At 33.4% G+C, this 14,169-nt stretch overlaps 1 protein-coding gene across 2 annotated transcripts; it reads left to right on the plus strand.

Annotated features, from left to right (window-relative positions):
• Positions 1–491: 491 nt before the first annotated feature.
• Positions 492–12,782, plus strand: LOC114178649 (uncharacterized). 2 transcript variants are annotated; one of them, XM_028064668.2, is made up of 11 exons: positions 493–776; positions 1,038–2,350; positions 2,441–2,530; positions 2,611–3,075; positions 10,312–10,426; positions 10,506–10,685; positions 10,789–11,030; positions 11,152–11,242; positions 11,339–11,391; positions 11,477–11,561; positions 11,648–12,782. In XM_028064668.2, exons 1-10 carry the CDS (start codon positions 611–613, stop codon positions 11,543–11,545), a joined length of 2,784 nt encoding a protein of 927 aa, XP_027920469.2. In that variant the 5' UTR covers positions 493–610; the 3' UTR covers positions 11,546–11,561; positions 11,648–12,782. The 2 variants fall into 2 exon arrangements, with proteins under 2 accessions (XP_027920470.2, XP_027920469.2); XM_028064669.2 differs by lacking the exon at positions 10,506–10,685 and having other exon boundaries at positions 492–776.
• Positions 12,783–14,169: the final 1,387 nt, after the last annotated feature.

Genomic DNA, 14,169 nt, shown 5'->3' on the forward strand with positions numbered 1-14,169 from the left:
TAATAATTAAGAGTAAAATTAAAAAAACAAAAACACAAAGAAAATCTCTTTTATATCATTATATATTATATATTATTATATATTATTATTATTATAATTATTATTATTTCAATTATTATTATTTCAATTAAAGTATTTAATTATTATTAGTATTATATATTATTTTTATTATTAATAAAAATATTAAAATTAATAATTATGATTTCAATTATTAATATTATTATTTTTATTATGAATATTAATAATTAGGGGTAAAATTAAAAAATGAAATATGAAAAAAAGAATTCTATATATATTGCTATTGTTATAGATGTTTTTCTATTAATTGACAAAAATACCAATATTAAGAACAAAAATACCAATATTAAGACTACGTAAAGTAAAAGTAAATCGACACACATCGTGTTAAGGAAAATAAAAATAAAACATAAAATAACACGTAGACCGACCTATAACAATAAGCAAGATTTAAGTAGCAAGATTATAAGAGGAAATTTTCGTCATTTTGAAGCATTGGAAACTGGTGACTTCACTTCAGTTCTGGTTACGTAGGTCTAGTTCTCTTTCATTGGATCAACGACGATTGATTCATTATTGATTAATTCCGGCCATGCGAACACGAAATGCTGATCCTGCTTCCAAATCCGCAACCCCTAAGAAGACGCCACCGCCGAGGAAATCCCCTGCGGCGAAGCGCACACCCGCCACCAAAACCAGAAGCACAAAGAAGAAAGAGGTCTCAGCCGCACCCGATTCCAAAACCGATCAATCTCCTGGTAAGCCTTTTTTTTTTCTTCTGTTTCCGAAGCTTAGTCTGAGGAAAGAAAAGCAAGACTTACACTGAAACCCCTATGTTCATGATTTCATGTTTGTTTCAACTATGACGAAGTAATTGGGGAATTCATGTTTTCTTTTATGGTTTTGCTGCAATTTCTATTTATTTGTTTATTTCTTTTATGGTTGTTCTTGTTTGAAACTGTTGATTATTTTCCAGTGCTATTTTTTTTAACCTTATCGCTTGTTGAAATTTATGACAGTGGAGCAGAAACCGGTAGCTAGTGGTAGCAGTACAAAAACTGCGAAAAAGAAGGCTCCAGGGAGACCTAGAGTTAAAGCAATTGATACTCCGAATTTGAAAGAACAACGTCAGGCAGTAGCTGATGAAATTCTTATTGAAGACAAAACCGAGGCTGCAGAGAAAGTGGAAGATGTTGAAGTTGTTGATGCAGATAATATTGAGGGTGAGAAAGAGGGGGATCAAGGTATTGAGTTTTCTGAAGATAAGGAACAGAAGTCGATGGAAGTGGATGAACCTGTTGTTGAAAAGGGGAGTGACATAATGGAAGTTGAAGTAACTGCTTCACAGGATGTTTCTGTTTCTTTTCAGCGACTAGGGCGGCCCATTATGGACCTCAATATATCTGCAGATAATGAAGATTGTACTGCTGAAAAGGAGGGAGTGAAGGGAAAGGAAGTGTTCAAAGATGAAGAGAGGGGCAAAGGAAAGGAGAAGTTGAAAGAACAGGAAGGAGATGGAGGGAAGGAAGAGGTGAAAGTGCATGAAGGGGACAAAGGACAGGAAGAATTGAAAGAACTGGAAGGAGACAAAGGAATGGAAGAGTTGAAAGAACTGGATGGGGAGAAAGAAAAGAAAGAGTTGAAAGCACCCGATGGAGAGAAAGGTAAGGAAGAGTTGAAAGAACATGAAGGAGAGAAAGGTAAGGAGGAATTAATAGAATGGGAAGGAGAGAAAGTTAAAGAAGAGACGATAGAACAAGAAGGACATAAAGTAAAGTTTGACTTGAAAGAACAGGAAGTAGAAGAAGGGAAGTTGAAAGAACATTATCCAGAGAAAGCAGAGGGAGAGGAAACAAACCTTTTTGGACATGAAGAGAACACTAAGTCGCTTGGTCTAGAAGTGAAAGCCCAGATGCAAACAGAAGATGCTAATCCCATTAAAGATGGTGGTGAAGGACCCATGAGTGGTGAAAAGATAGATCTTCGAGGACAAGGGAAGGTGGAGCTTGCTGAAGAAGATCCGGAGGAAGATCCAGAAGAAGATCCAGAAGAACCTCTAGATGAAATTGGGGCGTTGGAGGAGGAGCATAGGGAATTGGAGGCCATTGCAAATCAGCGAAAGATTAAAAAAGAGCATGAGATCTTTGTTGGTGGGTTGGATCGTGATGCTACAGAGGAAGATCTGAGAAAGGTTTTCCAGAGGATTGGGGAGATACTTGAAGTCAGGTTGCATAAAAATTCTTCAACAAATAAAAACAAGGGCTATGCTTTTGTGAAGTTTGCTAATAAGGAGCATGCTAAGAAAGCTTTGTCTGAAATGAAGAACCCTGTTGTATGTTTATGTTATACCTGATTGTTATTTCTTTGACTTTACAACCTTTTCTTTCTTTTCTGCTATGTTTTTACCTCCCATTGTTTATAGATACGTGGTAAACGGTGTGGCACTGCACCTAGTGAGGATAATGACACATTATTCTTGGGAAATATTTGCAATACTTGGACAAAAGAAGCTGTAAGTTTAGACATGTTTTTTCTGTTGCAAGTGTTTACTTCCCTGGCGTGTTAACTTATATCTTAATATATGGGTGGCAGATTAAACAGAAGCTGAAGGACTATGGCATTGAAGGTGCTGAAAACATTACGCTTGTCCCAGATGTTCAACATGAGGGCTTGAGCCGGGGTTTTGCATTTGTAGAGTTCTCTTGTCATGCAGATGCCATGCTTGCATATAAGAGGCTTCAAAAGCCTGATGTTATCTTTGGCCATGCTGAACGAACTGCCAAGGTAGCCTTTGCTGAACCCATGCGTGAACCTGACCCAGAGATAATGGCACAGGTGAAGTCTGTGTTTATTAATGGTCTCCCTCCACACTGGGACGAAGATCATGTGAGGGAGCTATTTAAATCTTATGGTGAAATTGTAAGAATCGTCTTAGCACGGAATATGTCTACTGCTAAGAGGAAGGATTATGGATTTGTTGATTTTTTTACCCATGAAGCTGCTGTAGCTTGTGTTGATGGTGTAAATAAATCAGAAATGGGTGATACGGCATCAAAGGTATTCACTCTTGCTTGTTACTTGACCCTGATTTTACATGCCTACAAAATTTTCTCTCTTTTCAGTGGTTTCCCTTTTGCTGGTTTTTTGAACGTAGGGGGGAATATCAACTTCAACTGCATTATTTTTAAACTATGCTACCTCCCATCTTATTTTGTAGGCAAAAAAGAAAACACTTTTCTTGTTCTCAAATGAAAGCAAATTTTAACTACTTTTACTTCATGTAATGATATTTTTAAAATATCCTAACTTATAATGTTTGACTTTTCGTTCGAACATCATAATATTTATTTTTTGTTTTAGAGGAAAGGCATTTTAGGAAGAATATTAAAAAATTAGTTAAATTTAACGTACTTAACTGGTTTTCTTAATATGTGTGAAGTTAGTTTTTTTGTTTATACACGAGAAAGGAAGTAGTGTATTGGAAGAAATTGGCTTTTAATAATTTAGGTTTCAATTTATGTGTTCGTGAAGAGTCTATGTTCATGTCTGGTTCAATTTATTTTGGAGAAATAATATTTTTTTAGACAGTTTTTAAAAAATAAGGGGTTATTTCCTTAGAAATAATCTGAATCAAACATGTGCCTTAACTCTTGCAACATTTATAGACGCGACTTAAACTTGTATCAAGTTTAAATCATACAAAATTGGCATTTAGAAAACCTAATGGTCTGAAAACTTAATTTATTTATTTCTTTTAATTTCTTTACCTTTTTTAATTAATGTTCAGTTATAATGAATTTTTTATTGTTTATTTCTTTGAAAATACTGTTAAACAATATACAAGAATTAGAAAAGTTTCATTTGTAACCAGTATTTACATTTTTTTATTAGTATTATATATATATATATATATATATTTTGTGTGTGTGTGTATGTATATATATATATATATAATTTGTATATCTTGACATTTTTAAAAATTAAAAGTTTTAATTATGTGGTTTTAATATTTTTTTATTAATAAAATAATTTTATGTAAATTAAATTTATTTGTGTACTTTCTTATAAATTGCTGAAACAAAAGTTTTTTTCTAATTATTTAGCTTGAAAGATATTTCCAAGTAAAAAAATGAAAATTAAGAACTAGTTTATGATATTTCAAGATATTTCAAGGTTTAATTTTCAGTGCAAATTTTTGTAAACTCGAGTATGGCAATCTTGCTTCTTTTGAAATATTTAGAATCAATGCGTTCATCTTGCATATTCTTAGATCTCAAAATCTTTTTGTTAGAATTGTTTAACTTTTTGAATGAGTTAGCTTGTTAGAATAGGTTAACTTGTCGTTTTTGTATAATCTATCTGTCGCATGTTTCAGTTGCTCATATCTTTATTGAATATCTCTGATGTAAGTATCCTTATAAATATATGAATAACCTTAGATGATTCTTTTAGGCATTCATTCTATTTTAACTCTCAAATTGGTATCAGAGTAGGTCAATCCTGAAATGTTTGTCAGTGTCTAATGAGTCTGTCATGGTTACCCTCGCTTACTGCTCTGACAGAGACCAGGTCATGTTTGTCTCGTCAAGCAACACAAAGCCCTATGTCTACGTGCTGTCTGCCGCTATTGCGGGCTGCTGTAGTTCTCTCCAACAAGCATCAAATTTGGACAATCTCTTTATGTGATACAGAACCCAACTAACTTGAAGGACAATTCCTCCTCACGTGCCACCACATGCATTCCCTTTGAACGACTTACCTAGGTGCATGCTATTCACATGCTGCCTTTTGGGAATGACAGTGTGCCACCATTGTTGCCTTCACTGACCTCTTTAGTCCCTATTCCAACCGCCGTTATCTCCTTTCACTCTCGGTTGGTGTTTAGGTCCTCTTGAACACGTTGAATGTTTATTTTTTAATCCTTGTCTTCTCTTTCTCTGGTATAAAATGGAATCTGTACCTATCCACTCCTTGTATGGGTTCCCCACAATTACTTTAGGAAAGCTTAATGGCGAAAATCATCTATCTAGGCTTGCATTTGTTGAACTTTGGTTTTTGGCCACGGTTTCTATGATCACATGGAAGAAGATGATTGTAAAATACTACTAACTAGACAAGGTTGGCCAGGGGAATAAGATAGATTTTCAGCTTTTTGCTCTGTTTATGACAATCTATGGAACCCAATATATTGGAAACTCTTAAAGCATTCAAAGCTAGTAACTCCTTTTGGAAGAAGGCTAAAAGTATTTTTTGCAAATGGTATTTAATGCCTATATGATTTTGGTCATAAATTGGTATCTCTTAAACAAAATCACGACATGACTTCCTTTATTGCTATTGTCCAATTAGTTGTTAAGGAGTTGAAGTTGTTCTCATAAGTTTGATTCTTTAGAAGATATTAAGAAGCTGGAAAAGTTTTATATCATCATGATCATTCTTGACATGAACCCATATTTTGATTATGTTCAAGACCAAATCTTAGTTGCTTAACCAAACAACATGATTGTTTTGTGTTCCTACTCATGGTTATCGAACTCTAGGGACAATCCATAAACTCATGAATTTAAGAGTTTATTCGCCTGCTCTGAGTTGACTTGCATGCAAACCTGTTTTTTAGACTTAGATTAAACTCGGATCAGACTTGATCAACTTAGAGTAGGCTTACAAGTTCCAGTCACGTGAATGGATCATGTCGTTTGGCCATATGTTGCATTTGGAATGCAGTGTTTCAAAATATGAAGGCACATTTCGATCTTCAACTCTTGTGTTCACACTCTTTCTCCCATAAGTCGTGCATCTTTTCCCGTGTCACACATCTTAGAACACCATGTCATGTCGGCTTAGCCACCGTGCTGCATCTTCTTAGACCATCATCTTCTTAGAACATCGTGCATCTTTTTTTTTATCGTAGCTCTTCTCCGATTGTGCCTCTCCTCTTCTCTGTTTGCTGTGTTTCGTTTCTGAAGTGTTAAGTTCCTCCTCTAGTTGCAGAATTTGTTCATTTTTGTTTTGTTGTTCAGTTTAACAGTATTGTCTTGTTTTGTTCCTCTTCGCAAGATTTTTTTTTATTTGTTCAGTTAGTATTTAGTTTTGTTTTATTTTTAAACTTTTCTTTTTCTTTCTATTTCATGGTTAGTTGTTCAGGATTTTAAAATGTCCAAAAGTGGATCTAGTTCAACTTCTTTTGATGTGAATCCTCACTTCGTAGACCTAGAAGACATTTTTCTATTTAGTTATTGAATTGTTATCACCTTAAGAACTTATTTTTTGGAATTGTATGGACTTATCTTTTTGGTGTAGTTTGAACTTATACAATAGTCATGTGCATTACTAAACTCAGTTATGGAAGTTTTGTCTTTTATTTTTTATTAGTTATGGTGTGGAATGTTGAATTGGTATGTATTATATCTATTTTTTTCATATAACTTAGACTCTTAAGGGTCTACATAGCTCCCGTGAGTCCAGGTAGACTTTGGAATTTGATAAACTTGACTACTCTTGTCGGCAAAAATCTTCATGATTTTGATGAATCATTTGCCATGGTGTCTACTTGTAGAAGGGGAACTGTGGAAATAGAGGAGGACAAAGTGGTCATGTATGTTATAGTAAGGGAATGGGCCGTACTTAAGAAAACTATTTCTCTTTACATGGCTTCCTTGACAAGACAACCGATGTCTCAAATATGAGTAAATTGAATCCAAGTTTTCTAATGAAGAGTAACATGAATAGTTAAGGTTAAAATCTAGCAGCCAAACACAATTTTCCACTCTAGTCTGATCTATCAACAACTTCCATTTCTCAAATCATGAAAAGTCAAAGTCCATGGATAGTTGATTTAGGTGCCTTTGATAATATTTTTAGTAATACTCGGTTTCTTCCATTTTAGTGTAGTACGAGTTGGCTAATTGGCGAAGGATATGAATCTATAGAACTCTAACTCTTTTGCACTAGATCCCCTATGTTATGTTTTGTATCCCCATCTAAACTTTTGCATGATTGCTTGGGTTATCCATACTTATCAAAATTGAAGAAAATGGTTCCTAACCTTAGCAAAGTTAAAGTCAAAGAGGGAATCGTGTCAATTAGAAAAATGTGTTAAATCTTCGTTTCCAATAATACCTAAAACATGTAACCTTGTCTTTTCTACTATTCATTCTGCAATTTGCGCTTCAAGTCGAGTATGATTTTTGGTTTCAATATTTTGTTACATTTATCAATGAAAATTTTAGCTATACTTGGGTTTATTTAATGAAAGATCAATCTAAACTATTGTCTTTGGTATCTTTCCTTGATGCAATAAAGATCCAGTTTGGCCAACTTATCAAAATTGAGCGGTCATAATGCTAAAGAATACTTTTCTTTTGACTTCTGTACTCTTTTAAGTTCAAATGATATTTTACATCAGTCCACTTGATACACCTTAGCAAAATGGTATAACAAAGAAAAACTAGACACTTAGTTGAAATTGCTTGTACCTTGTTGATTGGTCCTAATATACCAGTTTATCATTGAGGTGATGCTATTCTTACTTATTACTCGCTTCCTCATAAATAGAATGCCCTCTTCCTTTCTTGACAATCCATGTACCTATACTATCCTATTTCTTGATGAACCTTTATTTCATGCTTCTCCTATGTCTTTGTGTGTGTGTGTGTTGTTCAAGATGTGGGGTTTGGACAAACTTTGCAAGAGTTATCAAATGTGTTTTCTTAGACTATTCTTTATGTTATTCTCCAGAAACTAAAAATCATCGCATCTCTACAAGTGTTACCTTTTTAAAGGAAATTCCTTTCTATCACTTCCTTCACTTTAAGATGTTAGTTTGACATAACAAGTCTTATTTGTCCCGTTCACTATTATAAGATGTTACTTGTCTTTTGTAGTTGGAGTGGTTTGTCAGTTTATTTAGGCTTCTCGTCTTGATCATTGGAGTGAGGGTATTCACATCCCTAGATACCTTACAAAGGCTCCTGAACAAGGATTGCTATATGAAGATATGGGAGATACCCAAATGATTGAGTATTGTGATGTTGATTGGGGAGGAACTCCTATAGATAGGTGTTCCTCTGCTAGATTTTGTGTTTCCATTGGAGGAAATATTTTTTCTTGAAAAAGCAAGAAACAAAATGTTGTTACTCATTGGAGTGCCAAAGTTGAGTTAGAGTGATGACGTCACTCATTTATGAACTCGTGGGGATAAAACAGTTCCTTTAGGAGCTAAGATTTTATGAAATTCAACAAATAAGCATGTATTGTGATAACCGGGCAGCCATTCACATTGCTTCTGATCCTATATTTCATGAAATAACCAAACACAGAAATTGATAGTCATTTCATTTTGTTAAAAAAAGTCGTCCAAGAAAATTTGCGTGTAATTTGTCAACTCAACTATTAGCTTGATACATACAATTTGCATGTAATTTCTATTTATATGTTATAAGCTTGATACGTACAATTTGTACGCTCTAGCTTGAGGTGAAGTTTCAAAGTTTCGTAACTATTTAATTTATTTGAATGGTTAGCTTGTTAGAATAGGTTAATTTATCTCTTTCGTTTTACCTACCTGTCACCCATGTTAGGTTGCTCGTATCTTTTTTGACTGTCTCTAATGCAAGGATCCTCATAAATATAATTAACTAAGGCATGATTTATCTCTTAAGCATTCTTTCTATTTTCACTCTCAAGTCTCTTAAATAGGTTTATGAGCTAAATGATATCTTGTTCTCCTTTACATTTCCAAAACTTCAATAAAGGTGCCATTGTTTCGAATGCAAAGTTTTACCATTGTCCTCATCTTAAGTTTTTTTTTTCTTTTCTTTTACTTTTATCTCTCTCGTATCCGAATTCTACAGTAGTGTGCCGAAAGTTGTTGTGTTTGATACTTTTTTGGACACACACTTATCGGATATGCATTTGTCTCGTGCCTAAAACTCCTGACACCTATTTTTGACTATCCTAGACACTTTTTTCATAAAAAAGAAGAAATTAAAAGAAAATAACTTTTATTCTAAATAATGCAAGATTTATCCTTGTTTCCTTTCTCTATTCAGATATATGTTTCTTAATTAGAATTCTATTTTGAGGGTCCTTATTATAGGGAAACTAGCAGATTTGTTTTTACATTGTGAGTTATATAAATCTTAATTATTAATTGCTATTTTTGTCAATTTATGTATACATGCATGTGCGCACACACACTGCATATCACCATATCCTTTATTTTGGACATTAGCTATACTCTGGTATCTGTCATTTTTGTGTTGGAGTTGGTGCCTCCTATATAAAAATAACTCCCCCATCTCTCATATTTGGAGTCACAAATTTCCCTTCTACATCTTTAATAAACCTTAATATATACTTGTTTTCCTTTCTCGGCTTTTAGAAAGGAAATAAATCTTACATTTTTCATTCTTTGTTCTGAGCCTTTAGTAAAACACTCCAAAAACTTTAATGTGTTTTATTCACAAGTTTTCTATTTTTATTTTCAAACATACCGATACCTTGCTCAAATTTTAGCATTTAAAGCACTGAACCAAATACATAAAATGATCTGCATACAGATATTTTAAGTGTTATAACAACGGTTTTGTAGATTGATAATGGAACAGGTATTGAAAACCATTTTTATTGTCATCTAAAAATCTGCATAGACAAATTGTTTGGCCATGATTTACAGGATAAATCGCTAATTTTGTGAGAGACTTCTTGTTGAATTGATGGTTACAAATGTGTAGCTTGGTTTCTAACACATTTGTTTGGGCAACAAGCTTTCTAGGTCACGAGTTACAAACTGGGTCAGTGAGGCCATATGAAGATTTCAACTGTGTTTTCTGTTGATGTAGAATTGTGCAGTGAAAGGCAAAGTACAACTAAAATCACTTCTAATCTAGGAAATTTAGGGCAGATATTAATGATAAAAAATAGATTTGTTGACTCTTGTGCTGTACTTGCAATTATGTGAGTTTGAGCTAGTCGGACTAAGTCTACTCATCTACCAGGAAAAGATTAATAAGTTTAAGAGCAAGTTAAACCCATTTTACAACCTAGAATTGTGAAGTTATATGATTCTGTAAGTTAATTTGAGAGTTTGATGTCAATGTTCATTGATCTCCTTCACTCCCTCTTCGCCCTTGCTGACTCTCAGATTAATCTTCATGAATGTATCAATATCATATTATTACGGGCTTAATTTCTGCTCTACACCCATTTAACATCCTTGTATTTTATTTTTCTTTTTATGTTGACTTGATTTTGCATCTGGTAATAAATACTCAATTTTTCAATGCTTTTCAGATAAAAGTGAGAGCTAGACTTTCAAACCCTCTGCCTAAAACACAGGCTGTCAAAGGTGGTATGTGTGGTGGGTTCCGAATTGGTCATGCTAGGAGTGCAGCCTTTTCAAGACCAGGTAATCTTGGTTTTTCTGACAATTAACTTAGAACCTAAATTATCTTGTTGAATCCAGTATTAAAATTATCTAATCGCAGTCCCTACTAGAGGGAGGGGGTTTGGGCGAGGAAGACAGCCCTTCAACAACAGGGGAAATTTCAACAGGGATAGGAGTTTCTATCACGGTGGAAACAGTCAAATTGGAAGAATGGGTTTTCGGGATGACCTTGATTTTAATATACATCCAGATTTCCGTCAAAGGCAATTTGGTCCACAAGGTTATTTGTAGAGATCGTGCTATAAATTTAGTTCAGGTTTATTTTTTCATGTTTTGGCGTGAAGTTTTGAGTGATATTAATATTTTATTACGTTGTAAATCAGGAGCTGTGAGGGGTGGACATTATGCTGGTAGCCGAGGTGCTTCATTTGCTGGACCGTCTAGACCTTATCAATACAGAGCATGGTATGGTATGCCTGATGGAGGTTCTAGTGAGCCTGTTCCTCCAAGGAGGACCTACTCCCCTGGTGGACAATTTGACATGCCTTTTATGGGAAGACATTTTGATGATCCATATCTATACGATGACAATATACATGGAATGAAACGTCCGTTTTATATGACTGTAAGATTTTTATTTTTTTGATTTTGCTTATTAATGTGGTTGTATTTACTATTTTTTTTGTTAATTCTATTCACAACTGGAAGATACTAATTAATTTGAATCGATTGTATTCGTGTTCAAGGACCCTGAACCTGATTACATGGGCCCCAATAGACTTCGTCCCCGTTTGGATTATGCAGATCCTCCTATATTTCATGGAACTCATCACCATGGTCGATACCTTTGCTCCCTTTTTATACTTAATCCATTGCTCGATACCGTGGATTATATTCTTGACAACCTTTTTCTTTTTAAATTGCTTTTTGTAGATTCTTTTGGGTCTGGCAGCAGACAGTACCCGCCTGACTACTATGCTTCCGATGTTAGTTAACATTATCTAACCTATTTTTATTGTTCATATAATTTAATTGTAATATTAGTTACAAATTTTTCTTTTCATGTTACAGTACGGTAGAGGTTCATATTCATCTTATTATGGGGGTGATGGCTCACATGGACATGGATACTATTATTGATGTGATGAATCATTTGGTAAGGATTATTTTCTAGAATTTTACATTCCAATTTGTTGCAGTGAATTCTCTTCTAATACTTCGTGGATCTTTATTCTTGTTTAGGTGCATCTGGAACTGTGGGACAAACATCTTCAAATATAAGCTTGCTACTTGAGCATGCAATTCTGAAGTTGCATATTTAGTTTACAGTCTTCTCTTACTCCTTTGCCACCTGGTTTGTTTCTTTATATATCTATATCTATTTGGTCATAGGTGGTATAGACTAAATTGTTTAATGATTTTCGGGTAGGTTGTCTTTCAGGTCCTGGAGTAAGGTATTAATAAGATTATATGGAATGGGCTAGTTTTTCTTGAACAACTTAGGTATGATGAGATCAGGGACTTGTATTTGAGGATGCTTTGTTGAATGAACAATATAAATCTGACTCGTCTAATATAACTTTGATGATCGGAAAGTTTAAAGGACTATTGGAAGCAAAGAAATTTAGCCATGATGGATTTATCTTTTTATCAAGTGATAGACAAGGTTTGGTATTTGAATATGCATATTGAGGCTCTTGTGGTTCTAATGGATGCCTTTGGAGAGTTTGCTACAGTTCACTTTCATTATTAGGAGCCAATAGTGATCTGAACTGAAAGCTTTACCCTATTTTGGAGTTCTTTTGATTGGCTGGGATCCTTCAAGTATTTATTGATATCCATACATAAGCAGCCTTTTTATGGTGAAGTTTATGCTTACTGAATTTACTGGAAGACTAGACTAGGGACTAAATACAGTGAAAGGCTGACTTTCATTTGGCATGGTGTTCATGGATAATGCTACGGTTATGGAGTAAATGATATATATTATTGGTTTGGTTCCTTGTGACGCTAAGTTATTACTAATTTGGGTTTCCTTGAGGAGATCTCCATACTAAGTAATTGCTGAAACATGTTGTGAATCATCAATCCAATGGAACATTTTTGTAGTGAGATTATTAGGTTGCTTATCTTGCTACAGTTTTTTAAGATTTTTTATTGTAGTGTGAATAAGTGGACGTTTTTTGAAACGAATTGTGAAGCACCAATCATATGGAACTTTGGAAAAATGTTCTCTTTCTGTGGATTTTTAGAACTTTTATTGTAGTGAATAGGTGGTGGGTTCATAGTGATAGGAATGGTATGTAGCATGGACCAGTCCCTGTCTCTTGAATATTGAATGGTGAAGTTATGAAATATCTGAAAGTTTGAGGTGTAATACGATTTATTCTGAGCTCTACTAATTTGTTTAAAAATCACAAAACTCGCCTAAAGCAGTTAAAGATGCAATTTGTCATGGTTAACTGCTTAAGATCTAGACTTGGATTGAAAATAAGTAGAATGCTAAGAAGATTTGGTTGTCATGCATTCAATTTTTTACTAGGGTTTTCTTTGGGTGTTTAATGTTTGTGACATTACATTTCTGCTGTCTTATTCTGGAAGTGTGAGTAGTGTTGTTTTCTTTTAACTCCAGTTTTTTGGTCATAGTTTCTTATATAGAAGCTACGGTACAGACGGGGCAATTATGTACGTTGTTATGCTGTTATAATGTCTCTTGAATTGAATATAGGAAACACGTTGGTATGCTTCCCTCATTGTGTTATTTTCTTGGTTTGACATTATGTATAAAAGGGTCAGGAAAAGTTCAGTCTTTTAGTTGAACAAAAGACTCTTTCTTTTTCTCCTGTTCAACTTAATTAATACTTGCAAATAAATAAAGTGATAAAAATGTTATTTTTTACCGAATACAAATAATTGACATAGAAAGAAAGTACATGCAATCTGAAACTTCTTTAATTCCTTATTTAAATCTGTCTTGTTTCTGTAATGGTTTTCCTCGGAAAAGTACGTACGAAAGGCTCTTTTACATTCCGACATAAGATTCAATTGAAATTATTTTGACGAAAATTTCAGTATGGATAAGATCATATCAAGATGTCTTTTAAGGATAATTTTTTGGAAGAGTAAGAACGTGGAAACCATCTTCCACAAAAGAAAGAATTACCCATTTTTATAAAATAGATAACAAAATGAAAAAAATAAAATTATGAAGTTGATTCTGACTTGATGTAATGTGATAAAATTAGGATAAATATAGTATAGAGAAAAATATTATATTGAATTATATTTTCTATAAGAAGTTATCCTCGTCGAGACTTGTACTTCTATTTTGAGTATTGTTTCTAAATATTTAATATAGTCCTATATCCAGTATGAACTTGTAATTATTATTTAAACTACGAAAGATTAAAAGTGCAAATAAATAATAATTATTTCGAAAGAACATTAGAAGATAGTTTTTTTAAGGTCCATGTCATTAGGAATCTAACAATTAAATAGTTTTACAAAGAACGTTAAAGATAAAAAGTGAAAAGAACCACTTTAAAATTTTGTTGTGAAACCATCACGGAAAAAGTACTTGCACATTGAAGTCTATATTTTAATTTCAAGATTTTTTTTTGTTAGACTGACAAGTTTTTTTCATAAAATATCATCAATTGAAAATAATTTTTATTTGTCAGATAACTGTTTGATTGATTATAGAGTTTTTTTTTTTTTTTTTATAAAAACACTTAAAAGAATATGTTTGAAGAGAAAAATTTAAA

This window comes from Vigna unguiculata, chromosome 3 (genome assembly GCF_037176805.1).
Source record: "Vigna unguiculata cultivar grain cowpea cultivar isolate G323 ecotype 2 chromosome 3, ASM3717680v1, whole genome shotgun sequence".
In the NCBI taxonomy this organism is placed as follows: domain Eukaryota; kingdom Viridiplantae; phylum Streptophyta; class Magnoliopsida; order Fabales; family Fabaceae; genus Vigna; species Vigna unguiculata.